The 26,933-nt window shown below is 43.2% G+C and overlaps 4 protein-coding genes across 4 annotated transcripts; 3 read left to right on the top strand and 1 right to left on the bottom strand.

The window, feature by feature from the left end:
* Positions 1–1,229: 1,229 nt before the first annotated feature.
* Positions 1,230–12,497, top strand: LOC131843996 (proteoglycan Cow). Its single transcript, XM_059192785.1, has 11 exons — positions 1,230–1,434; positions 4,651–4,720; positions 5,278–5,380; positions 6,056–6,208; positions 6,871–7,126; positions 8,308–8,386; positions 8,476–8,574; positions 8,849–8,947; positions 9,869–10,054; positions 10,738–10,878; positions 11,324–12,497. The coding sequence occupies exons 1-11, from the start codon at positions 1,327–1,329 to the stop codon at positions 11,512–11,514; spliced, it is 1,485 nt and encodes a 494-aa protein (XP_059048768.1). The 5' UTR covers positions 1,230–1,326; the 3' UTR covers positions 11,515–12,497.
* A 2,357-nt stretch (positions 12,498–14,854) lies between these two features.
* Positions 14,855–15,145, bottom strand: LOC131843999 (cytochrome b-c1 complex subunit 10). The gene has a single exon (XM_059192788.1). It carries the CDS (start codon positions 15,116–15,118, stop codon positions 14,945–14,947), a length of 174 nt encoding a protein of 57 aa, XP_059048771.1. The 5' UTR covers positions 15,119–15,145; the 3' UTR covers positions 14,855–14,944.
* A 483-nt stretch (positions 15,146–15,628) lies between these two features.
* LOC131843997 (protein ST7 homolog) lies at positions 15,629–21,497 on the top strand. Its single transcript, XM_059192786.1, has 5 exons — positions 15,629–16,392; positions 17,923–18,072; positions 18,722–19,324; positions 19,944–19,985; positions 20,045–21,497. Exons 1-5 carry the CDS (start codon positions 15,976–15,978, stop codon positions 20,348–20,350), a joined length of 1,518 nt encoding a protein of 505 aa, XP_059048769.1. The 5' UTR covers positions 15,629–15,975; the 3' UTR covers positions 20,351–21,497.
* Positions 21,498–25,508: 4,011 nt separating this feature from the next.
* On the top strand, positions 25,509–26,369 carry LOC131844001 (skin secretory protein xP2-like). Its single transcript, XM_059192790.1, has 2 exons — positions 25,509–25,788; positions 26,257–26,369. The coding sequence occupies exons 1-2, from the start codon at positions 25,509–25,511 to the stop codon at positions 26,367–26,369; spliced, it is 393 nt and encodes a 130-aa protein (XP_059048773.1).
* The last annotated feature ends 564 nt before the right edge of the window (positions 26,370–26,933 follow it).

Genomic DNA, 26,933 nt, shown 5'->3' with positions numbered 1-26,933 from the left:
CATATATGTACAGTACACACAAACCTGTGTGTATTGTATATGTATATCTTGCAACAAACCATGTCCAATATTCGCGTCAGTTTAGTTTGTGACCTCGGAGAGGTGTATAAGCGCATTAATATGTACGGAATAGTTGATGTGGGAGGCGAGAGGGCCAGCGTGGAGGCAGCAGGGAGGCTGCACGCCGCCGGGCCGTGGAGCGGTGAGGGGGGGGGGGGGGGGGGAGCGGGGGAGAGGAGCGCGGGGATCGGGATACCCTTTGGACCACACGGAGCCTGTTTCATAGATTAAATAATATACAAAAGGTAGCTAGCGCCAGCAATTCAAGATGATGCATATAGGAGAGTATCGCCGACATGGCATGAACATTATAGAAAGACGAAATCCAAGTGTACAATAAAATAATAATGAATTAACTTTATGTCCTGTAAAAATTAAATATATTATATTATATATAACGTATGAACCATCATTTCACTAATCTTTCATTGTAAACATTATTTTTAAATTGTCATTATACGATAAACTGTTATAAATTGCTAAACTAACATAGGCAACATTTTATCTATTGTTATTAAATTATTAACTACTAACTATCTATATCTACATATTTGTATTAAAGCGCATTCAAAAAGTTTTTAATTACATAGGGTAGGCATACATACATACAAGTACCTACCTTCTATGCCTACACTAATAGAAGACAGTGTGTTTACAAAATTTGACGAAACAAGAATTAAAACCACTTGGACCGTCTAGATTTTATTTGATTTGGATGATAATGGAACGGTGCAATCACCTGTGCTAGCAGTGTGTAAGGTTAACAATATCTTGTGCATCTACTATACTATACTAGCTACTCGGCCAGGCTTCGCACGGGTGTACATGTATTATATATATATATAAACCTTTCTCTCGAATCACCCTATCTATTAAAAAAAAATCCGTTGCGTATGTTTAAAGATTTACATAAGAATACATAGCGACAGATGGCGACGCGACGGCGACTTTATTTCACACTATGTAATAGTGATAATGATAATGATGAGCTGTGGCTAAACGTAGGATGTAAGAGGTATTTGAAAGTGAACATCTCGAGTAGTCATAATATGCGAGCGTGTCTCTGTGAGGGAGGGCGGGTGTAGGCAGCCCGCGCGGCGTGCGGCGCGGCGCGGCGGCGGCCGGTGTCGGCGGCGGCGGTGCGGCGCGCGCACACTCGGTCGCCAGCCGCCGCAGTCGCGGGCCGCTCCGTCGGCCGCTCCACTCGCTCCCGGTGCCCCCGGTGCCCCGGTGCCCCGGTGTCCCCGGTGCCCCCGGACCCGCAGCATGCGGCCGCGCGCGTGGGCGGCGGCGCTGGTGGCGGTGGCCGCGCTGGCCGCCGCCGACGCCGCGTCGCGCCGCCTCGACCAGGACTTCGAGTTCGACGACGACGCGGTGAGACCCCGCCGCCCCCACACCCGGCACCGCGCCGCTCTCTTTACAAACAGGTTTCGTTCCGTGTAGCCTGCCGTGAATGATCACATGCTCGCATCGATTGGCCGAAATTATACTAAACATGAACGTCCTTGAATGACGCAAACCGACGAATTGCACTATTGCAGTAATAGTTGACTAACATTTAAATCCTTCGGGATTTAGGAGCGAAATCATTTTTGAAGAAACCTTATTTGTTATTTTAGTGTGATAGATGGAAGGGGTAGTTTATACTCGTCTGCACTGCCCTTCATGTGGACTGCAGACCAAATACTATTTATGGGTCTGCAAGCGGAAAGGTTGCTTACAAACATGAAAGACGTGATGTCAAATAGTTGGATAGCTTACAGCATCGTAACGAAAAGTTAGCTTCTCTAGAACTAGTGGTAAAAGACTATCTACTATTATAGCTGAGTGTACTATATCCTACATTTGTTTCCCAGGTACCCATACCGCTTGCAATCAAATTATAGCAACGTGATCATATTAAATTACTGCAGTCCCTCCCGACTCGTTTTTTTTTCTATAATTAATGAAATGATGGTGCCACAATGGCTACCGATAGACATATATAACAGAATAAAAAAAACCAGCACACTTAATCCATCGCGGCGAATTCAGCATGAAATGACCACGATTATTTCCATGAACTAATAAATATTCAGGCTTCAAAAGCAACCGCCGCTGTGTAATCAAAACTATTAGTAATAGAATTTTATGTTAACTGTGGTAATAGTGACAGCGGAATAGTGATCACTCTGTATGGCAACTGCTGTAAACCACAGTACGGTTCTATTCGACCACATTTATCTATCTACGTAGGCATTACAAATTCCAAGGTATTTTATTCTTTAAAAAGTGTAATATAAAATGATATTGCATATTCGAGTACAAAAAGAACCAAAGAGGTAACCGAAGCAGTTCGTGTACAATAGGTACCTGAATGGGTAGGTTACCCATACCCAAAAACATACAGTAAATAAGGTATCCACAGAAAAAAAACTAAATATCGTGTTATACAATGATAAAAATATTTTCGTGTTAGGTGACTACATAGCTATGTATGTATGTATGTACGTTCACCAAGCTAGTTTGTCTAGTTCTCGTTAGTGAATGGGAACACGCCGAGCCACTCGTGTAAATATTAATAGGACAACATATAATGGCCTCATATGTAATAATGTGTACTTGGTAATCAATTAATTGGCAACATCGAATATAATGTAATGAAGTAAACAAGTGTACGGCAAACTGTAAATAGATTTCTAATGCTATTTGCTGCGACTGCCCTGTAGAGCTTCGCCGGATAAAAATGAGGGCGAGTGCAGAGGGCACACCGCACCCGCGGGAGGACTTATGTACCGGCTGAGGAACGACTTTATAGACGTTTACATCATTTGCATCAACTACCAACATTATAAAATAATAATAAAAACCCAGTATAAGCTGTGAAAATAATAACAATCTCAGGACAATTCACACAGGCCATCTAGACCCAAGTTAAGCTAAGCTACCTAAACCTTGTGATGTGCGTACTAGATAACTGATAAATACATAGATATTTTTTTCTTAAATACATAATTATTTCTTTATTTTATTTATTAAAAAAAAATACATAAATAAAGGTACACATGACGGACTTAACACCTACATTTTCTCCCAGTCAACCAATGGGCAAACAGAGATTCATGTTGGCGGTGCATTAACAAATTGAAATTCAAATCTAAAAAAAATGTAATAAGAAGATCACTTTAATGTGATTAAATATAAATACATATGCGAATATACTTATAAACTATAATACACAATATGAATAAATAATTATACATATATAAATATAACTACATACACGTACGTAGCTACTTACATACATACATACAAATACACATACAATTATCAATTTAAACAAATCAACAGGGAAATTCAGATACATGGAGGTGGAAATTCCAAAAGCGAGAATAATTCTACATTTTATGTGTAGAAAACGTTGACATTAAACAATCATACTCATGAATACAAATCTTTGCTGTGTGGAATCGACAAAACAATGCCAACTGTAGAAACCGCTTTTCACCATCGAAGCCGTCATTCAGATCAAAATACTTCATACAGATCGGTCACTTTTTTCAGTTTCCGTACTAATATTTCCACCCCTCTACAGCGTTGGAGGTTGAAATTCCAAAAGCGAGACATCTTTCTACATTTTTGCTGAGCGACGTTGACATTAAATTTATTTTTCTTACTTTATAAATGACAAACCAACTTGTCAACTTGACAAAACAATGCCAACTTTAGACAACTGTTTTTCATTCTGAGGGAACGGTTTACCATCAGGTGAGCCATAAACAACTCAAAATACGAGAGAATGCCTGCCTGCCCCACCTGCCTAACGTCAACCCTCCTAGGGCTCCTGTAGTATAATATAACAATAATAATAATAATTTATTTATTATCAGGCTAACTTGCTCATTTTGTTAATATTACAGATTTCTTACAATTAACGTTAGTACGTACAGACGCAAAATACACACACAAATATAAAATATAAATAATATCAATAATTAATATTAAAATAAATTAAAATACACTCACATACAAATATAAAAATCACCGCTGTACCATTCCTTTGGAAATAGCACAGCAGTGATTAACATACGCACAGTCCAACCTGTCCGCAATCATGCTCAGGATGCTGTTGGTACTGGCACGTACTCTCCGCACCAGGGGCGCATTGTAGCATAAAAACCATCCACACGGTACTCCGCGAACATGCCTGACGCACTAATTATATAAGTAACATTTAGATTATCGTTTAATGAATTCATGTATGTTGAGGAAAAATATTGAGTTTCACCCAGTCGTAGGTGCCTGCTTCTACTTTATAACAGTGTATCTACAAATTTTCAGCAACTAGTACAAAATCATCGAGTAGGTATTCTAATATCGCACAGCGTACCTGCCTGCCTGCCTGCCGTACCTGATTATATTATGTTTGCGTGATTGCGTGTACATGGGACATTATGGTTGAATGACGCCATCAGGCCATGAGCGATGTCTAGACAGGAAATTAAAGTGACTCGTACCTGCACACAACAGAACTGGGGACTTATATTGTGTGTTGGTAAAATATATATGGCCTTGGGACTGAACTGACCATGTTTGCGTGGGCTGTTGCAGGAGACCGCAGGCGGCGGCGGATTGTTGCAGCATCCGCGGCGACCCCGGAGATACATCTACGATCCGAACAGTAAGTATTGTAAAGTTAGGCATGCATCACGTAATATCAATAATTAGTTGCTCCTGTGACGCAGAATAAACATAGGTAGGTAATAGTAAACCTATATCGTCAAGAACGTGGTCCTCATTACTCTGCGCAGCCAGAATCACGAATCCCAAAACTCTGAGTGCATGTATTGCAGTGTTTTATTTTATAATTTTAAACGAGTCGTGAGATGATAAATTTATGTTTTACCTCCAGCCAATTCAACCTAACGGGGAACGGTTATACATATACTGTCCTCGGCCGTCGACGCCCGACACTCACAGTACAATTCACAGTACTTTTATTCCCCTGTATCTTCGTTGTGGAATTTATTAAATGGTTTCTTTTTTCTGTAAGCCAACTGGTCATAACGGCGTTACGGAAGATATTCGACATGGTAACCCACGAGAACGAGAAGAACATATTGTCTGGCCTTACTACATTCTTTAAAGAGAGATAGCGCATCGATAATTTTGTTACATGGACTGCGGTAATCATGCGGGATGATTTCTCTCTTTAACAAAAACAAATATATTTTCCAGATTCTCTGTGTCAGTCGCTGGTGTGCAAAAAGCGCGAAGTGTGCGTGCTACGTGACGCCTTCACCGCACTCTGTGCCAACAAAAAAGAACTGCTACGTAGGGGGTGAGGCTATTTAATACATTTTTTTTCATGCAGTACATACCTATGTACTGTCTGATGCTGTATGATTATATAATATTAAAGATGTCTGGAATAGTGAAAGTTTGATGTTACTTGAAATAATATCCCTAGACAATTCATAAATCATAATTTCACACAACGCCGTGTAATCCTAAGTCAGGCAGTTGTGTGATAGGTACCAGACAACTGATATAAAAATATAAATACATTTTAAATTTTTTTAGTAAATACATATTTATTTATTTCATTATTAGGTACATAGTATAAAACAAAGTCGCTGTCGACGTCTATCCGTTCCTATACATAAGATTCCTTAAAATTTTTAAAACTACGCAACGGATTTTGACGCGTTTTTTTCTATAGATAGAGTGATTCAAGAGGAAGGTTTTTAGTTAACATGTACACCCGGGCGAAGCCGGGGCAAGTAGCTAGTAATATATATAGGTAACACCCAGACCAATACATATAATGATACTCATGAAACAAATGTTTGCACCCTGTGAGGAATCGAACCATCGCAAGTTGTGTGCGAAACTTTCTCTGAGACTTGTCGTCTCAGTCCTTAGGAGGACACCGAGGACACATGACAGGTCCTCGGTGTGGTTCGTGACGTGTTCGGGCTATACCTTAGGGTGAGTGTATGGTGAATCTTTCCAGCGACGTGATCGTGGCGGCGACTCCTGAAGGGTGGGCGGGCGGCGGCGGCGCGGGGCGGGAGCGTGACGACGACGACGAAGTGTTCTTCGACGGCAGCGCGCGACTCGACCGCACCCTCGACGACCCGGTCCCCGAGGAAACCAAACCCGATAAGTACGGCGGCGGCGCTCACTAGCGACACGAATGTTAACCCCGTATGTTATACTACGATGCTGGCAAACAAGCATAGGGCCCATCTGATGATTAATGGATTTTTTTTCTCTTTTATTTGTTTCACAGTTTTTTATACGTATATATTTGGATTTATTTTAATTCTTAGGCTCCCGCTGGATGGTTAATGGTTACCATAGCCTTTGGACGCCAGATTGTTAAGAAAACTTAACTTTTAGCGAATGCGTAGGCGGAAGTCCCAATATATTAAAAAACCGATAAAAAAACTCTTATTTAAATAAATTGTATTAACATTTACTTCTACATGTTTTAGTAACTATATAGCTATAATAATGTGACAAATATAATAACTAGATCCCTGCTGTTACAAGGTACAACTATAGTGACTAAGTTCAGTGGGTAATTAGATATATTATTGTATTGGGCTTAGGACTGTAATAATAGTTGTGTAAGTAAATAAATAATTAAATAACTGTGAGTAACTAATGACATCTATGAGCAACTATACACACTAGATAGCTATATTCATCATTGATGAATCATAAAACGACTATAGTAACTGATTACTATAAGAATTACAAAGTACCGCCGCCGTAGTTCGGCAGTACAGCCCGCGTCGTGTGCCACGTGCTCGTCTGCTGCAGGTGCGTGGGGTGTCCGGTGCGCGGGCGCGCGCGGTTCCTGTGCGGCTCCGACAACCGCACGTACTCGTCGCTGTGTCGCCTCGACCTGCACAACTGCGTGCGGGCGGCGGGCGGCGCGCGCGCGACGGACGGGCGCGCGGCGGGCGGCGGGCGGGCGGCGAGCGTGCGGCCGGCGTGCCGCGGGTTCTGTCCGTGCGGCGCGCGCTCCCGCCCGCCGCCGCGCCGCCCGCGTCCGCACCGCGCCCGCGACCGTGACGTGAGTACTCACTCACTAACTAATTCACTCCTCAGACCCGCCCGCGACAGAGACGTCAGTACTCACTCACTAATTAACTCACTCCTCCGATCCGCCCGCGACAGAGACGTCAGTACTCACTCACTAATTAACTCACTCCTCCGATCCGCCCGCGACAGAGACGTTAGTACTCACTCACTCCTTAGACCCGCCCGCGATAGAGACGTCAGTACTCACTCACTCCTTAGACCCGCCCGCGACAGAGACGTCAGTACACTCACTCACTCCTCCGATCCGCCCGCGACAGAGACGTTAGTACTCACTCACTCCTTAGACCCGCCCGCGATAGAGACGTCAGTACTCACTCACTCCTTAGACCCGCCCGCGACAGAGACGTCAGTACTCACTCACTAATTAACTCACTCCTCCGACCCGCCCGCGACAGAGACGTTAGTACTCACTCACTCCTTAGACCCGCCCGCGATAGAGACGTCAGTACTCACTCACTCCTTAGACCCGCCCGCGACAGAGACGTCAGTACTCACTCTCAGTAGTCAATTTTAATGACGCTTTAGTACAGGCGAGGAGGCATTATTGGATACAATGTGTAATTTATGGTACAAAATTAATTCATATATCATAATAAATACTTCTATCGATTTTGGTATTTGAAGTAGATTGAAGACACTTTATTCCGTACATTAAATATTTTCGTATAAAGTAGTCCCTTTTTAATGATTTCTGATTTTTGGATTCGTCTCTGGCCCGAAAAAAAATATATTTGAAAAGTAAACAAAATCATCAATGAAAACAAATAAAAATTGGCAATATCATGCTATCAGTATTTAATTAATGCACTCGTAGAATGCAATTGGTTCATTTACACTTACGATTGTATTTCCCGCTATACATATTAAAACATCATTGAACACTTTCTTCGTCATCATTGAATAGTGTAACGCAAACACGTCGCAACACTCACAAATGAATCTGTCTCCATCGAAATTATTGTGGTTAGCTTCTAGTGAATGGCCCGCAATAGACAAACAAACCTGACTACCACCTCATCCTATCACCTTCCTCTGGTGTCACACCGTACTATTACGCAGACGGATACGCCATTCCATTTAATAAAGAACCTATTAATCTCAGTACTCGTTGTATAGTATTTGTTATAGTAATAATTCATATACTTATTACAGGAGTGGAGGCAGCGGAAGTTAGAATCCTCTCACAATGAAGTACTATCAGAACGTTCCTCGAGACGACGTTTTTCGCAGGGTAAATTAATTAAAATCATTAGCTACAATAGTGTCAATAGCATCAAATAGAAAAGAGTTATCCATTGACCTGAGCATGCTTACGTATAGGGACCGAGGGCTGCGCACTGGACAAAATGGCGAATCGTCTCCTCGACTGGTTCTCGGTGCTAATGGAAGAAGCAGGAGCAACGATTGCACCGGAAGAAGGTTAGTCCGTTGATAAGGAAATGAGTGACAATAACAGTTTCTGGTTCCATATCCGATGAATGTTGGTTAAAGATCCTAACAATAATTCGTCGTAGATACGTGATGTACGTCACTATAATAGAACGACGAATTATTAGTGACTACTGTAGAATCCTAGACCATTTAAAATATAATTCCAAAAGTGAAGACACCAGAAGTTCACTCTCATCGAATACTTATTGGAATGAGTAGTCTGTATACATATAGGTACGTGTCTGCATTTACCGTGTTGCAGGTTTTCCTAGCGACTGTAAGCCGGAAGTTCGCTGGATGTTCGCTCATCTAGACACGGACGGCGACGGTCTCCTTTCGTCCACCAATTTGTACTCTCTCAGTGAGTATATTGCAAAGATTAGAAAAAGTATATGTAATTCAACGATTAGAAATATTAATTAATCTTGAAGATAAATTTTACATAAGTACTTTCAAATAGCACATTTTTTTTATTCAACCACTCATTCGGAACGCTTTTGTGATTAGTCCAATCACAAGAATAATAAGCAAGAATCTTGTTGTGTGTCTCTCAGTTTATTGTTATTACGTAAGCTTTTATTAGTTTAATCACCTTTTTTTTTAAACTGTCAATAATTTTCCTAACTTGATTTTTTCGTAAATGTATCGAGAAGCAACTGTGAGGATATTTGATTAGGGCATTTAAATCACTCTTACAGAGATTCCCCGAATCTATACCATAAATGGAGCTCTTTTGCAATATACTTTTTATAAGTAGGCAGTAATCGATTACCACTCCTATTAGAATAGAATAGAATAGAAAATCATTTATTTAAATAAACTTAATTTAAGCACTTTTGAATAGTCAAAATTTTTTTAAATCTACCGCTTATTCGGAAAGCTGTCTTATCACCAGAAGAATAAGCAAGAAACTTGTGTGCTGCTCTTTTAAACAATCCTTGTAAGTTCACATTTTACAAGTTGAAACGTGTGAATACAAACTACCAACCAGCACTAATTTATTTAGGCTCAAATATAAAAACACAATAAGATTAAATCAGTCGTAGTGATAAGATAGATTAAAAAGAAATGTTGAAGGTTGTAATCGATTACCACTCTTATTTAAATAAATGTGGATGGTTTATAGATCTCCTTAGTTCAAATTTTCATTAGATGTTTCAGTTGGAGTATATAATAAGTCATGGTTTCCCCTCGAAGGGGTTTTCGACGATGAAAAGATGTAGCAAAGATTGAACGGCCTCGGCCTAGTTAGCCATTATCATGTAAATCACATTGACCGCAGGACACGACGAGCGCGAACGATGCCTGCGGCCGTTCCTGTCATCGTGTGCGAGCGGCGGCGACGGCGGGGGCGGCGGGGGCGGCGGGGGCGGGGCGGGGCTCGGCCGCGCCGCGTGGTGCGGCTGCCTGCGCCGCGCCGCGCGGCCCTGCACGGCGCTCGCGCGCGCGCACCCCGCGCCGCTCGCTGGTACGTACGGGGGAGGCGGGGGCGGCGGGGGCGGCGGGGGCGGCGGGGGCGGGGCGGGGCTCGGCCGCGCCGCGTGGTGCGGCTGCTGCGCCGCGCCGCGCGGCCCTGCACGGCGCTCGCGCGCGCGCACCCCGCGCCGCGCGCTGGTACGTACGGGGGCTGCGGGGGCGGGGGCGGGGCGGGGCGGGGCTTAGCCGCACGCCGGTACGTACTCGCGGTGCGGCGACCGTGACGCTATCGTCTCGAGACTGGTGGACGGCGACTCTCGGGCTACACAGCTTAGTCGAATGCCACGCAGGCGCCGCTCGAGTGATGCCGCGCGACGTCGTTTCCGTCGACCTAAGAAGATTTTACATATATGGAAACCATAGGTAACTTTACCTAAGAGATGAGATCGGTCGACAGCACCAGAGACTATTCTCATTAGGTGAGTTAGGAGACGGTGTATTTTACAGAATACTGGATACGTAGAAGAATAATATGGATTTGTAATCTGCAGGTTTGACAACGAATAAAACATTTTTAGGATACTTTCTAGGCGTAGTACGTAAGTTTTGCATTTTATATTCCAAATTAGCTACATTTTACACTATGTTTCTTGTATATAACTTTGCTAACTGTATGAACATAGGTAGGCATACCGTAGTATCCGTTGAGACGTGTGCGTGTGCGTGTGCGTGCAGGCGCGTACGTGCCGGCGTGCGACGCGCGCGGGTTCTACCGGCCGCGGCAGTGCCACGCGGCGCTGGGCGTGTGCTGGTGTGTGGACGCGCACGGCGTCGAGCGCGCCGGCTCCAGGACCAAGGGCGCGCCCGCCTGCCCCGGTGAGACACCCACACCCACTCACTGCCTACCTACTCCGGTACTAACTCACTACAGGCTACTAACTCACTACCGGCCACTAACTTACTACTCGAAACTAACTCATTACCTGACACTAAGCTTATTCTGCTCTTTTTATCTAAAATTCATGTCAAATTTCATTAAAGTTTATTCAGCCGATTAACTTAACATGGATATTATATTTTATGTTACCAACAACAAACATGTCTAAATATGATGATACCCACAACGTCATTTTCTTTCTCCCGTGTGTTATAGCAACACTCGATACTCGAGTTTTGAAAGTGTTCATAGTGGCGAGTTCACGAAGAATTAAATTTCTATGGGAACAGCGTCGATCGATCGACTCGATCTGGTATAGCGCCAGCGATGGGGCTAACAGGACTAATAATAATTGATGACTTCTTCTCGATTGTGACATTGCAGGTGATAAGTCAATCCAGAACGTGATGAGCAACGAGACGGAGGCGGAGGCGGAGGCGTCGGAGGGGAGCGAAGTCAGCGAAGGAGGCGAGGGTGTCGAGGGGGGTGAGGGCGCGGAGGGGGCGGAGGGGGCGCCGGCCGACGACGAGGACGCGGCGGGCGCCGCCAGCGGAGACGGCGACCTGCGGTTCTAGGACCTCCGCCGCTGCCAGCGCCCGCGCCGACCACACGATGCTCGCTCTCGAGGGTCGTAACCGTCGAATGGAAACACCGACGATATTCATAGATAACACCGCAGCACTCCGCGGAGCGGCGCCACAGTATACCGCGTGACGTCCGTGGTGCTATTCGAGTGCTTACACAGTAGACGGTTACCACTCTCCGCCGGGTGCATCATCAGCTCGTTGTACTATTATCAGTTTCCATAATGAACTATTACGCAAAAGCTAACACTCTGTATTACGCGCTCCTCGCTGCTGTGTTCCTCACTGTATGCACGCAGGAGTCGCTTTTTATAGCTTCGACTTCGTTTCGATAATAATTTAAAAATTTTGCATTCCCCGAAAGTGTCAGACATGATTTCAGTTTATTCCAAAGTAGTAGAGAACCGTTATGTTGATTGCGTGTAGACTGTAGGTCTAAATTAGTTTCAAGTAGACACATTGGCACGTGCGAGTAACATCCCTGTTTCACAACAGACCTCGATCAATTTAAGTAGATACGTTGAAAATATTTCGAGAAGTCTTCAGTTTTTTATAAGTGTAGTGTACCTACTATTGGTTTGTCTAACTAGCTAGACACCTAATTAGAAATTGTTTGTCGTTGACGTTTACAAAGTAATGGATGCATTCGGAACGGTCTGATGTCGGTCACAGAGGAACGATAATATAGCAGACGTGAATGCCTAAAATGTAGGCCTAATACTTAATCTTAACCGTCCCTATTTTCCATACTAGGTGGGTACCTTTTTTCCATGTTGGACAGGGCATGCGGAACTAAATGTAGATTTGTACATTTATTCGATTTCATAAATATTTCACAGATAACGAATTAGTAACTATTGTTATTTTATTTTATTATGGCCCTAGTGCCAAAGGCGTCGACATATAATAATTATGTTGCATTCCTTCACTTTATGATTACTTATACTGTTCTGATCTGATCGGTCTAGGTTTCCACTTTGCAAGTGGTTGTATAGTGCATCGAATTCAAGCTTTAGTTTATTGCAAAAATAAGATTAAGTATAAAAATCGGATATATAACTTTGATATCTACTTATTTACACTACAAATTGTAATTTTTATTAACACGTAGAGCCTATAAGACACCCCACAACTGGATGGCAGGTACTTACCTGGGTATAAAATACTAAATGAATCGTGTAATTGTTGCTGTACATACAGTACCTATATAATCTTATATTAACCTCGGAAATTATAACTAAGCTTATGAATGTTTGATATTACTAGTTCATTAATACTTATTTAAGTATATTTAATATAATACTTTAGTCATTTAATTGTCTAGTGTTGGTCGTGTTCGTTCACTAAAGTGGTATATAAATAACTTGTTTGTATTCAAATTAAATGTGTTATTAATAGGTAATAGAGGTAATATAGAGCAAATTAACACATTCCTATAGAGGGTGGAAGCAATGTTCACGAGGACTGTTATTTCTGGTTGGATACAAAACATCCTGCGTACAATGAATTATACAATGTTAAACAATTCTAAGTTGTTATTGCTTTATTAGAATTATTAAGGCATCACTGGAAATGAATGTAGCACCATGAGGGACCTTTAACCTGATAGAAGCAAATACTTGTTCACCTGAAAGAAAAGGGAGGTATCTTAAAGTATACTGTCTCAGTTCCTTGTAACAATCCCCTGCTGGGATTGTTTTCAGTTATTGTTTGAATGGAATGGATGACAGTAATAGTAAGGAGTCCTTGGATAACTTTGTTATAAAAATAAGTGCTGAAAATCTGATGAGTCAACTTTGAACTGGTTGATTTTCTTCAGATACATTAAACATTATTTAATTGTATTGACACTAGTAAATATTGAATGATTGTTTTGTTAGTATCTATTTTATCTTAGGAATGTGTCCTACCTAGTGTTATTTGTAATACAATACATGCCTAGCGACCATCACATAAGGTAGGAAATTATTTGCACTTTTTTAAATCTTGGTCACTGTAGGATCTCTCGTAAATAAATAATATAAATAAAATTACTTGTTTTAATTTATTATTTTACAACATTAAGTAATATATACCTGATAAGTAAGTGAGTAGCAACCTTTTAGAACATTTTTAAAATGTGGTAAATTTGTAGTATATATTTGTTTTGTCATCATAATGGCAATTATGCTGATTTCTACATGATGGTAACTGTCGTCCATATACATGAACAGCATTATACTTTACCAAGTGATACCTGCAATACCATTCATGTGTTGCCATTTAGGAGGACTGATGCTCCTTTGACGGCCTGAGTGGTCTAGCGGTTTGACTCACCACCTTCCTTCCGATGGTTGCGGGTTTATTCCTCACACAGCACAAACATTTGTATTCACAAGTATGGTTGTTTGTATCGGTCTGGGTGTTTTCTATGTATATTATGTATGTATGTACGAAAAAAATATATCTAAGTATCTGTATCAGTTGTCTAGTACCCATAATACAAGCTTTAGTTAGCGTAACTTGAGTCTAGATGCCACTGTGTGAATTGAACAAATATTATTTATTTATTTATATTTATCTTTCTTACCACCATACAACTGAAACACAGCTTACTACACTTTCACAGTCTACCTTGGTGAGTGCCTTTATTTGCCTGGTGGCCCAGATTACTGTAAGTTTTTATATATTGTGTGAGTGTGCAAGTACCCAATGAGTAGATATGTAGCCATGCCAGTAGGATAGTGAGTCTTTACAAACAGTGTGATGAAACACTAACTAAACTTTAATTGCAAAAACCTCAAAATACTGATAGGGACACCAACAGGCCAGTCCCTTAAACAAACACTTGTATACAATACATGATATAGTCTTCTACATGGGGGCTGTTTGAAACCGAAGAAACAGTTACTTATATGACCCTGGAGAGCATAGTGGTTCACACACAACATACACAATCCCTTGAACCGGTGAAGTCATTCTGTCAGGCTAGTAAAGACACCAGAAGGCTACGGACTTTTGACAGGAGTTTGGCTGGCTAGGATAGTCATTTCGGCTTTACATGCACAATGGTCGGAACTAGAGACTAAACCCAACATACAATACACTACATACAGTATGCATGAGTCAGAACTGATAGCTTTACAATATTAAACAAGCAGTTGGTGTCAGGGCCTACTCAAATAAAAATTCTTCACTTTCTCAACCACATGTAATCAGAAGTTTTTTATATTTTTAAACTAAGTACTTAATCAACTAATTAATACCCCTGAACACATGACGTAAAATGAAATAAACAATTAATATAATTTTTATATTGGGTTACATAAAACGTGTGGTTAAAAGACTAAAATAGAGTTTGAATAAAACTTATTTATTTACTAGTGTAGGGACATCTATAAATAATGATCTTAACACAAATAACATTAAAATCGAGTCAACTTTACTTTTCCTCGACTTCCTTAAATTTGCCGCTGTAGAAGGGGATGTTGGCGACGAACACCTTCCAATCCGTGAAGTACAGGAGAGTCACGAAAGCAGCGCCGCCAAAACCAACAGCCGTCGATGCGAATGATGTCGCAATTTCAACATGTTTTCTGCCCAGGCGACCCAACATTTTGTAATTCTTTAAGTTTTGCTTCACAAATAATAAATTTCAGGTTTGGATCGATTACGTAAAAATAATAGAGTTGAATGGGCAAAGGAGAAAATTTTATGACAATGACATTTCGTACTGACTTGCCAAATTTAATTTAGCCTATACGAAGGGATAAATCAATTTTACATTGAATGGAATCTTAATATTTAAATATTTTGGTATCATAAATCACTTTAAATTTTGTATTGCAAAACTTCCTATGACTTTAGTGTACTTGTAAAGTTTTGCTTAAAAGGACTTGTATCCAGAATCTTAACATATAATTAAAAAAATCATTATTAGTAGAATAATGAAAAAGCAAGTTTTTATTTATTTCCCTATAATGTTCTTTTTTTTCGGGCTGAAATTTTGATGAATGTTTTTTATATTTCTTCCTATGAGCCTGTGTTTTAAGGTTATTAACCCTGCTACGATCTGTGCTAAATGACACATTAGTGTCGAACTGTCAACTGTCAGCTAGATATTCTCTCGACTCGAGACCTGTGCTATATATGTACTTGTCTACTCGGAATTGACTTTTTGTCGGAAGTAAATAAACAAAATATACTATTTCTCATTTGAGTACTGTAATAAAATGAATAATTAAGAGTTATACCAAGACATTATTGTGAAAATCGTTTTACATGACGGATATTCGGACACATCGTTGCCAGTGAAGCCGATACAATTCCACCGGTAGAATTACCATAATAGAAGAACTGGTGCGACCGGTCGCTATATAAATTCTGTGTCGCCATGCGGAGGCCCGGCGCGGTCGATCCGTGAGGTGCGCGGAGAATCTCGACGACGGAGAAGGTCGATCGCGAGCCGCGGTCATGTGGGACCCGTCGACGTTTCTGGGCACGCTCACGCCCAAGTTCTACGTGGCGCTGACGGGCACGTCCTCGCTCATCTCGGGGCTGATCCTGATATTCGAGTGGTGGTACTTCCGCAAGTACGGCACGTCGTTCATCGAGCAGATGTCGCTGGCGCAGCTGAGCCCGTGGCTGGGCGGCCCGGAGCCGGCGGCGGCGGCGGCGGCGGGGGCGGGGGCGGGCGGTGCCGGGGGCGGGGCGGGCGGGGCGGGGGCGGGCGGCGGCGGGGAGTGCAAGGTGTGGCGCAACCCGCTGGCGCTGCTGCGCGGCGCGGAGTACGGGCGGCTGTGGCGCTGCGGGCGGCGCGCGCCGCTCACGTACTACGACATGAACCTGTCGGCGCAGGACCACCAGGCCTGGTTCGGCTGCGGCGCGGAGGTCTGCTCCCCTCGCTCTCTACTCTCACCCTTATGGATCCCTTACGCTTCCCTTATTACGAGTCATAGCTGATTATGACCGATGCCGGTCTATAGTATTGTAGACTCCGAGCGGTCACTGTGGTTCCGAATATTCAGTATCTAGTATATAATGGGTTTCAGTACAGTGAACCCCCGGCTATCCGACAAATGTTTTGCAGGGCAACTTCGGACAATTGAATTCGTCTGATTATAGAGGGGGCCTAGGGTGGCCCCTATAGTCCAGAATTTTTTGCAAAAGAGTACCTTGTAATCTGACAAATTACAGATCCAGTGATAAGATTCTATGTTATATATGTATGTATATATATGCACTCTGAAGTACAAATCTTACTTTATTATATATGTCGACTACTAAAAGATTCATTACGATTTAGGTGGTCTATAACATCAAATATTTCTTTAATTGTCATTGTTTTTGGACTTTCGCTTCTGAGCTGATACATATACATGTGAGTAAACAATGAACACATGTTGTACTGTACTGCTAGCTTCATCATATGTCAGTAGTCAAATTCAAACTAAGGAAACATAATCAAAACAATACCCTACACGTCGAGTACAACAGTGGTGATGCGTACAAGTTCAAACTTGTTCAATCATGTATTAGCAAAGATTGTCAAAAAAATATTCAATAATAAATAATATACCATGTCCGATTACAAGGGGGACCGGATTACCGCGGGTCACTGTACATGTTTTGATTAGTAGTTTGTTTTTGATATAAACATGAGTTTATAGGATACAGTACTATATATAAGTAACTTTGGTTTTTCAAATAAAATAAATAATAGCAATTCTCACATTATGTGTGGTCATCTATTTATAGTATAAAAAATATGTCGAATTTTTAATATATAAACAACATTATAATATAAATTAACATATAAAGTATTCTCAGAACACAAGATGGAAAAGAATTAAATCTATTTATTAATTCTAATAGCATTAATAAATAGATTAGTTTTTGTACCTTGATAAGTCACGGTGTTGGAAAAATTGTCTTGAAAGTAATCAAGAGATTTATTTAAGTGCACCCCTAAATATAAAAAGTTATAAATCTGTTAGTCAATTAAAAGTATTATAATCATTATAATCTCATTGGCAATGTATGATAATAATTAAAAATATTTAAGACACCAGGGAGACGGGGAGTGCCCGTCCCCGACGGGTGACGTGGGCACGTAGACGGGGACTCCCCGTCCCCGACGCGTGACGTGGGCACGTAGACGGGGACTCTCCGTCCCCGACGCGTGACGTGGGCACGTAGACGGGGACTCTCCGTCCCCGACGCGTGACGTGGGCACGTAGACGGGGACTCCCCGTCCCCGACGCGTGACGTGGGCACGTAGACGGGGACTCCCCGGCCCCGACGCGTGACGTGGGCACGTAGACGGGGAGTCCCCGGCCCCGACGCGTGACGTGGGCACGTAGACGGGGAGTCCCCGGCCCCGTCGCGTGTGGGCGCGGCCGTGACGTGTGCGCGGCGCAGGGCGCGGCGGAGGAGGCGATGTCCCGCGCGTGGCGCGAGCGCGAGCCGGCGGCGCGCGTGGCGGCGGCGCGCGCGGCGCTGCTGCACGCGCCCGACTGCGCGCCCGCGCTGCTGCTGCTGGCCGAGGAGGACGCGCCCACCGTGCACGAGGTGCTGTATTCGCGTGCCACTGTTGCATGTCGTTGGCCACGTTCGTCTTTACGATTGCGACTTCGCCTCGCTCGCCGCCCGCGATAGCGTCGACGCTCGGCGCTGTCGCGGGCGGTGGAGACGACGCTCCTACCTCATCGAAGAAGTCATGGACGGTACCGCTAGGGCTCGGAGCTTCGGCTCGGGCAGTCGCGATTTCGATCCCCGTTAGAATTGGACGGAAGATCGATCAGAATGGTGATCGGGGTCGCCGGTGTAAAGTACCCGGGCTCGTGGACGACGTGGCTACGCTACCGTTCTTACGTCCGACGGGGCGCAAAGTGGGCGCGATGCGGTCTCGCTCGGTCTCTTCGAGACGAGAACGATGCGCATTGATGCCTGAGTTTGATCGTCGATCTCACATTGCAATACCATAGTACTATAGCCACTGTACGCTGTCATACGATCGCCTAAAATTTTTTTACTCAATGTCGTTCACTTTTTTTTCATTGTTTTGAGTGCTTACGATAACCACAACGGAGGCAGGAAAATCGGTACCGCCTTCGTGATAAATTCCTTTCCAAATCATTCGAGTCCGCTGTAACTCTGGGCCTGTCCGCGATGTCCGTGGAGCGGTCGTCGCCCGTGACGGCGTGCGGTGCGTGCGCAGGCGGAGCGCATGCTGCGGCGCGCGTGGCGCGCGGCGGAGGCGGCGTGGCGCGTGTCGTCGGCGGGCGCGGCGGGCGGCGCGGAGGCGCGGCGCGACGCGGCGGTGCTGGCGCACGTGAAGCGGCGCGCGGCCATGTGCGCGCGGCGGCTGGGCCGGCTGCGCGACGCCGCGCGACTGTTCCGCGAGCTGGCGCGCGACGCGCCGCCCGCGCTGCACGCGCTGGCGCTGCACGAGAACCTGCTGGAGGTGCTGCTGGAGCAGCGCGCGTACGCGGACGCGCAGGCCGTGCTGGCGCGGTACGACGACGGCGACGCGCCGCGCTCGGCCGCGCTGTGCTACACGGCGGCGCTGCTGCGCGCGCGGGCCGCCGCCGGCGCCGCGCCGCGCGCGCCCGCCGAGCTCGCCGCGCTCGAGGCCATGCGCCGCGCCATCGAGTTCAACCCGCACGTGCCCGAGTACCTGCTGGAGCTGCGCGCGCTCACGCTGCCGCCGGAGCACGTGCTGAAGCGCGGCGACAGCGAGGCGGTCGCGTACGCGTTCTTCCACCTGCGGCACTGGCGCCACGCCGAGGGCGCGCTGCGGCTGCTCGCCGTCGCCTGGCAGGTGAGTGGGTGCGCCGGTGTTGACAGTGATCGGTCACTGTTTTAATGAATACATTAATTTAATTTCGATCATGATTATATCTTATTATCGGCCGATTTCAACTAGCGCTGAAAATAATTAATAAGTACCTCGTTAAATGGAAACTTAAATTGAATAGTACTAAAACGGAAGCCTTTATGTTTGCGAGCAAGCGATCTTTGCCCACTAGAGAAATTAGAATGAAAGATTGTTCCACCCATTGTATGTTACATATTTAGGTATGATACTAGACAAATTAAAGAGGATTAAAAACACAGATGCTTCCAAACCAAAAGTTGTCATAATATTATTTCTATATTAATTTTATTTTGCTATGTACATGATATCGTTGCATACATGATATGTCAATGATGATAATTATAATTTTGATGATGAGAATATTAATGTCTAAGATTTTTGAGGATGTCGTCAATAGTGTTTATTGATGATGATGGCGTGAATGATTAGTTTCAAAATGATAGTAGTAGCTGTGTGAGTGTGTGTGTGTGTGTGTGTGTGTGTGTGTGTGTGTGTGTGTGTGTGTGTGTGTGTGTGAGGGCGGCGTGCGTGTGAGTGTGTGTGTGTGTGGGTGTGCGTGCAGGCGGCGGGGGGCGCGCGGGGCGCGGGCGGCGGCGGCGCGTGCGCGGCGTGCGCGGACCGCGAGCTGCGTGTGAGTGTGTGTGTGTGTGGGTGTGCGTGCAGGCGGCGGGGGGCGCGCGGGGCGGCGCGCGGGGCGCGGGCGGCGGCGGCGCGTGCGCGGCGTGCGCGGACCGCGAGCTGCTGCCGCCGCACCACCTGGCGGCGGGCGGCGCGGGCGGCGCGGGCGGGTGCGCGCCGGCGCCGCGCCGCGCGGGCGCGCTGCTGCCGCTGGCGGCGGGCGTGTGCGCGGCGGCGGCGCTGGCGGCGCTGCTGGCGCACGGGTGGCCGTCGCAGGCGCGGGCGCTGGCGCGCGCGGCGGCGGCCGGGCTGGACCCGCGGCGGCTGCAGGGGCTGCTGTCGGCCGTGTAGTGGTCGCCGGCCGCGGGCCGAGCTCGGCGCGGGGCCGAGAATATCACGCATCCGTTTCTGTTCGCGCTGCTCGTCGAGGCGTGCAGCATGTGCGCGGTGTTCCTCTACGAGTGCGTCCGCCGCTGCTGCTTGTGCGTAGTGAACGATCTCTCGTGGGACGACGTCGCGACGAGCGAATGACGGTTTGCGATCGATCTGTTACGTTTGCGCCGTTTCGATCGCATCGCAGTGCAGCGGGCGGCGGCGAGAGCGGCGACCGCTACTGATTCCAAAACGGAAGTAAATTACTCGTTCGAACCGCAAGAATTGAAAATTATACGACAGTGAAATGATAACAAACAACCTTTTAATCTTTAATTAGTTTATACAGAGTCTAAAGTCTAAAACCGAGTAAAAGTTCAGTCATTTGTAAGTGGTTAAAAACAGACAAAAACCAAATCAAGAAGTAAGAAAGAAAGAATTTGGTACCGAGTCTGCGATAGCTCAATCGGAGAGTGATGGTGGTACCAGTGACAAATACTACAGTGCTAAAATGTTGTCTACGAATTCTTCGCGTGTTACATTAGAAAATATGCATTCAAATTAGTATTCGTATTCATCCATTACAGTATTTTTTTTTTCATTTCAATCTCATACTCGTGAATAATTTAAAAAGAAATTTCAATTCCATATAAAAAATACGGGCTCTGAATTACGTACAAGTTGAACCTTCCCATTCCACTCTTCACACTTAAACATCAATTCATTCACTGTCCAAGCTATTCGTCTATGGAGCTCCTTGTCCTAATTGACTAAAATCTCCTCACCTCTTCCTGTAATTGAATTATACCTAATTTTATTTTTGTTCTCAGTCAATATGTAGTGAATAAAATGTATTAGTCTATAAGTTTATTCATTTATGCTTATAAATAAGAAGTAAATGTTGGTATATTGTAAGCGTTTAATAAATGTAGTATCTAGTGTGCGGCTCCTTCCTTCTCTCTCATTTTGTACATAGCCTCTGTCAATACCTGTTGCTTGTCAGAGATTGCTATATAGCGATAAGAACGCCTATTGTGAAACACTTAATAATGTACTTTTATTGTTCTTTTATTGTTTCTCTGTACGCAATAAAGAGTTATTATTATTAAATATGAGTAATTCGTGATCACTAGTTTTATTTATTCGGTGCCGCGGCGTAGGTACTACCTAACGTAGGTTAGTTAAATGAACCTGAATGGGTTGTCTTCTTGACGTCCTGTAATATATTACCATATTTCCATCATCAACCTAGAACACAGGTTACAGAGCAAGTTGTGAGTGGTAGTAGTCGACGAAACACACCTCATGACTTTGTACCAGTGTCGGCCGAAAGTTAATTTGGTTAACGATTAAAAATAATGGTTAAAAATCATAATAAAAAGTTTAGTTAATAATCAAGTAATCATAATCAAAGTTGAGATGAGTACTATTAAAAATCTTAATTATTAATTTTATTACCTATTGTATTGGTGTATTGAGTGACATCCCAGTTCTCCAGTCTGACGAGGCATGAGTTATGAATATGCAATTGTTGGTGGTGCGTAGGATGCCGTCAGACAGAGATCTCATGTTTGATCTCGTCGTTTTTCCAGGTATCGTCTCGTTGCCGACCGGATCACGTCGGGGTCACCCCTGTTGCGCGTAATAATACGATGTTGTCCAATTTCTAATTGCGATTATTATATTGATGTATCTAGATAACTGTGTCCCATCACACAATAACCTAGTATTATAGTACCAGTGATACGATGTGATAACAACGTAAGTATGTACGCGTCAGTCAGCAGTACTTGTGTGTATGGTGGACGTGAACCAGCAGCTTGTTGATCCTTCAAAAACTTTTGTTGATGTGGATGAGGGTAATGGTGATAGTGATGACAACATCGATGATGACGCTGGTAATTATTTAGGCGTTGATGTCGATGATGATGAGGTCGAAGATGTAGATGGTGATTTTGATCATGATGATTAATTCGAAATAAATTAAATTAATTGTTTAGAAAAGTAATTAATTACTGCTAACACTGCTTTGTTCAAACTACCTCGGTAACATTTTAGGATCCACTCCCCGCTGTAGTTTACCCGTGATCTGTCGAAATTGTAAAATCGAAAAAACATTGTCGAAATATCAGGAATACAAGAATACCTACGAACAATCGCATTATTTATTTATTTATTTATTATAGGAGAACCAACCCTGTACTATTATATATATGTTTTCACAAATAGTAACAGAATAATAGCGTACAATTTGACATCACTACATATAAGGGCAACAAGAATTACAAGATTACAAAGTGGTAGGAAAATAACAAGATTAAAGTAAAAAATAATTAATGAATTTATTGTTTAAAGTGTGTATATATATGTACCTGATTTGTTTTTATACAGGGTACTCAATTGGTGTTTCGTCGATTTAATGTTCTTAGAAACTAAATCCAAATTACCAGTTTTAGATGGACCACTAAAATAGTTGTTAGCTCGTCAAAGGAATTAATTTCGTTTATAATTTGATGACACATAAAAGAGGATTATGCTTTGTGGTACGTCGCTGTACGTTAATAGATAATTTATCCAGGAGACTACAACAGGCGACAGCACCACAGGCTGTTCTCATTACTTCTCTCCGGTTTTCAACAGGCGGGAGGTTTTTGCAGAACTCAAGTTATCGAAATTCATAATAGAGAAATCTGTACTACAAGAATTAACTAATAAACTTCTGAAATATTTCCGAGATAACCCTATAACCTTGGACATTTGACACAGCGCATTCTAGACCCAAATTAAGCTAGCTAAAGCTTGTATTATGGGTACTAAATAACTGATACAAATACTTAGATATATATATGTATTTTTCGTAAATACATACATATTTTATATAGAAAACACCCAGACCGATACAAATAATCATACTCATGAATATAAATGTTTGTGCCGTGCGAGGAGTTGAACCCGCGACCATCAGAAGTAAGGCGGTGTGCTAAACCGCTAGACCACAGGCCGTCGGTGGTGTCAGTCGTGCGGTCAGTCGTATTTTACATAATACGGTACATACTTATTACGATAGTTCCTCGTGACTGTCCCCAAATATCGTTTAGAAAAAGTCAATAGGTCTTTTATGGGAATAGGTATACAATTTTACAATAAGATACCAAAGGATATATTGGAATTACCCTTAAATAAATTCAAAACATCTGTTAAATCATATTTACTGAGCAATGCCTATTACTCACTAAACGATTACTTGAATGACGAGCGTGCATGGCAATAGTTTTCATGTTCGGGATTTTCATTTAATGTTAGACATAGACGCCTATATAAATACCTATGCATTGTAAATAAACTGGATTTAAAAAAAAAAGTAATTCAATTGAGTATCTTGCCCGTTCTTCTCATTTGGATCTATATAACTGGACGGTAGGGAAAAAAAATATAATATAAAAACTTGACGTTCATAAACGGCTAAAATGTCGTACATGAATAAATGATTTTTTAATTTGAATTTGACTGATTAGAAAACTACACTCCACCCCTATCGTATGATGAAGCTGTACAAGCCAGCTGCAGCCAACAGAATAGTTCTAAATAATATCAGACAGCACATTAATATGTGACTTGACTTCACATAACTCATGCGTTGCAGTTTCAGAGGATTAACTTAACAAATTGCTCCCTTCAACTGTAACAGTTTCCAAGTAAGCAGCTTGGAGGCTGCAATAAATGACACTGAAATATTCTAACAGACATCCTTCTACAGACTATCTCAAGTGTTGTATCATTTGACAGCCTTGGTGGTCTAGTGTATGTATAATATGTATTTATTTAAAAGAAAAATGTATCCATGTATTTATATCAGTTGTCTAGTACCCATAACACAAGCTCTGCCTAGCTTGGGGCTAGATGGCGCTGTGTACATTGACCTGAGATATTATTATTATTATAAAGTTGGCTTTAAATAGAAGTCATAATCATAATGTTCGTGAAACACATTCTTAATACTTTAAGTAGGTTATGGGACACAGTTACTGACGTATCTACATACAATAGATCAGTATTGTAATTGTAATTAAATATGCCTCGTAAGACAAACTCAATAGCAATGCCGTGTCTAAACTGTGTCACCTTACATTTTCCTATTGTCATTTAGTATATAAGACCAATATTTTATTGTACATTTTGTCAGTCTTTTATCGCCTGTGATGTCAACATCGTATTATTACCCCACGACATTTTTATATTCTCTAATTCGCTAACAATTTTTTACAATAGATTAACAATAATAATAATAATAATAATAATAATAACCAGCAATAGCTGCGAAAAAATAAAGAATAACAATAATATATCCCCTCCTCTACAATAGACCTATTACAAAAAGCCGTCATACTAAACACATGCCGAATAGTCAGAAAATTTCTATCTTCATCACATAACTCATCCATGCTTGGCTAAGACCCGCGTGTTTGAATATATTACCCCCGTAAAAAGGGAGATATAATAAATATATATATATATATATATATATGTAGTAATAATAATAATTATTATTATTCATGATAGACATTTACATTTTAATTGACTGTAGTTCTACACTGTACTGTATAGACGAGTGATGAGATTAAATTCTATTTTATGACATCAACATCTGAAATATTGTTGTCAGTGCCGTAGTTCTGACAATCTCTGGTAGTTCTACGAACGACTACGCCGCGCTACGGCTACGCGGTCCCGCGGTCGGCCAGTCCGGCGTAGTTCGCCACTCGAGTGAGTCGTTCATGATTTCCCGCTGGTGCCGACACGCGTCGCCGGCTCGAGTTGGAACACGTCGCGCGCGCCAAACCTTCCCGCTGACTTTTTCTCGAGTTTCCGTCAAATATTCGTGACATATATCATGACATATATTTAGAAAATAAGAGTAAAGCAGAAGTGTATAGTCGCTTTTTAATTAGCGGGATTAAAGTTTTTGTATGAATAATAACAAAGTGAAGTGTTGGAACAATACAAGTAGAAACTTGCGAAAAGTATACCGGATCCAGCTTCTAGGATCGGGTCGTGCTCGATATCGCTAGGGCGATGGTGTCGGAGTGAAGTGACGGGGAGCGAGTGAGCGCGCGGTGGATGCGCGGGCGCGGGCGCGATGGCGGCGCGCCGCCTCGTGCTCAACGGGCTCACGGCCGAGGTGCGGCCCGCGCCCCACGGGCCCCCCGCGCCCCACGCGCCCCACGCGCCCCCCGCCGGCCCGGGCCCCGCGGGCCCCGCCACCCCGGCTGACGAGCCGGCTGAGGGCGGCGCGGGCTCCCCCGACTCGGGCGAGTTCTACCACGAGCTGGAGCTGTACCGGCAGCTGCTGGCGCTGCCCGCGCCGGCGCCGCGCCGCGCGCGCACGCCCGACCCGCAGCCGCTGTGCGACCGACATCGTACGTTACTACCTTTATTATACTATTTAAAAGAAATACTGTACAATGTCAACAAGGTTCGTTCAATACTTTTTTGTGTGAAAGTAACCAAAAATAATCTTTCCAACCCAACTTTTACTATATTACTGGTAGCTTTTACTTGTGATGTCAGTAGCCTACACAAAGTTTTTTTTCAAATTTGAATATTGTTTTTTAACCGATGTCAAAAGACCTCCTCTTTTTTGAGATCGGTTAAAAAACCATATTAAAAATTTTAAAAAAATTTTGTTTTCTCAATTTAAAATCACTTCTTTCCATTTGAATGTAACTTTGTACACATTCGCTAGGTCTTCACATATACCTATGCGACGATTCTGATGTTTCTTTTTAATCAAGTGTATAATCCTAATCTTATGGTCTACTTCTAATTTAGTGTGATAAGTCTTACAATTGCGGAAGTGGTTTTAAATATACAATAATTGGCGACAGAGGAGCCCCCGCGACGCAGTCGCACGCCGGGCGCGCGGCCGCCGCTCGCCGCCGACGGCGCCCCCGCCGCCGCTGCCGTCGCTCGGCGCGCCAACGTGAGTGCTACCACCTAGTTACCACTCGTACTTAACATGTCATTATTAAAGAGCACGGAACTGTTTTTTTTACAGGTCACTATTCTCCCAAATTTGAATTTAAAAATGAATTTGTATTATTGTAACATTTATTTGAAAAGAATACGAGCTGAGTTTCTTGACAGTTCTTCTCATCCCAAAATCATTCCGAACTGACAGTAGTTTTGACATATCATAAGAGTCTAAATGAATGTTTTCGAGATGAGAAGAACTGACAAGAAACTAAGTCATTACAAAACTGACAAAAAAATTATCATCACAATCTGCGTTTTATATCTAATTATATTATACTCACCTCGACTGTCGTATACCATTGTGTTATCTAAGCTTGTTGGCCATTAATTTTATGTTCAGGTGTCTTGGCATTGATTAATTGATGAGTAAATATCGTGAGGAACCTCCACATTTACATCCGTGTCTCTCTGTACCTAAGATTTTTGGGAAATGTTCTTATAATTGAAATTTCAAAAATATCTTTTTATATTTATTCATGTAGATCTATTACAGACTCTTATGATTTGTCAAATCTACCGTCAGTTCGGA

This window comes from Achroia grisella, unplaced genomic scaffold, assembly GCF_030625045.1.
Source record: "Achroia grisella isolate CSIRO2021 unplaced genomic scaffold, CSIRO_AGI_Agris_v1 utg3615, whole genome shotgun sequence".
NCBI classification, from domain to species: domain Eukaryota; kingdom Metazoa; phylum Arthropoda; class Insecta; order Lepidoptera; family Pyralidae; genus Achroia; species Achroia grisella.
The sequence above is the reverse complement of the archived record's forward strand: the minus strand, read 5'-3'. Positions and strand labels throughout refer to the sequence as shown.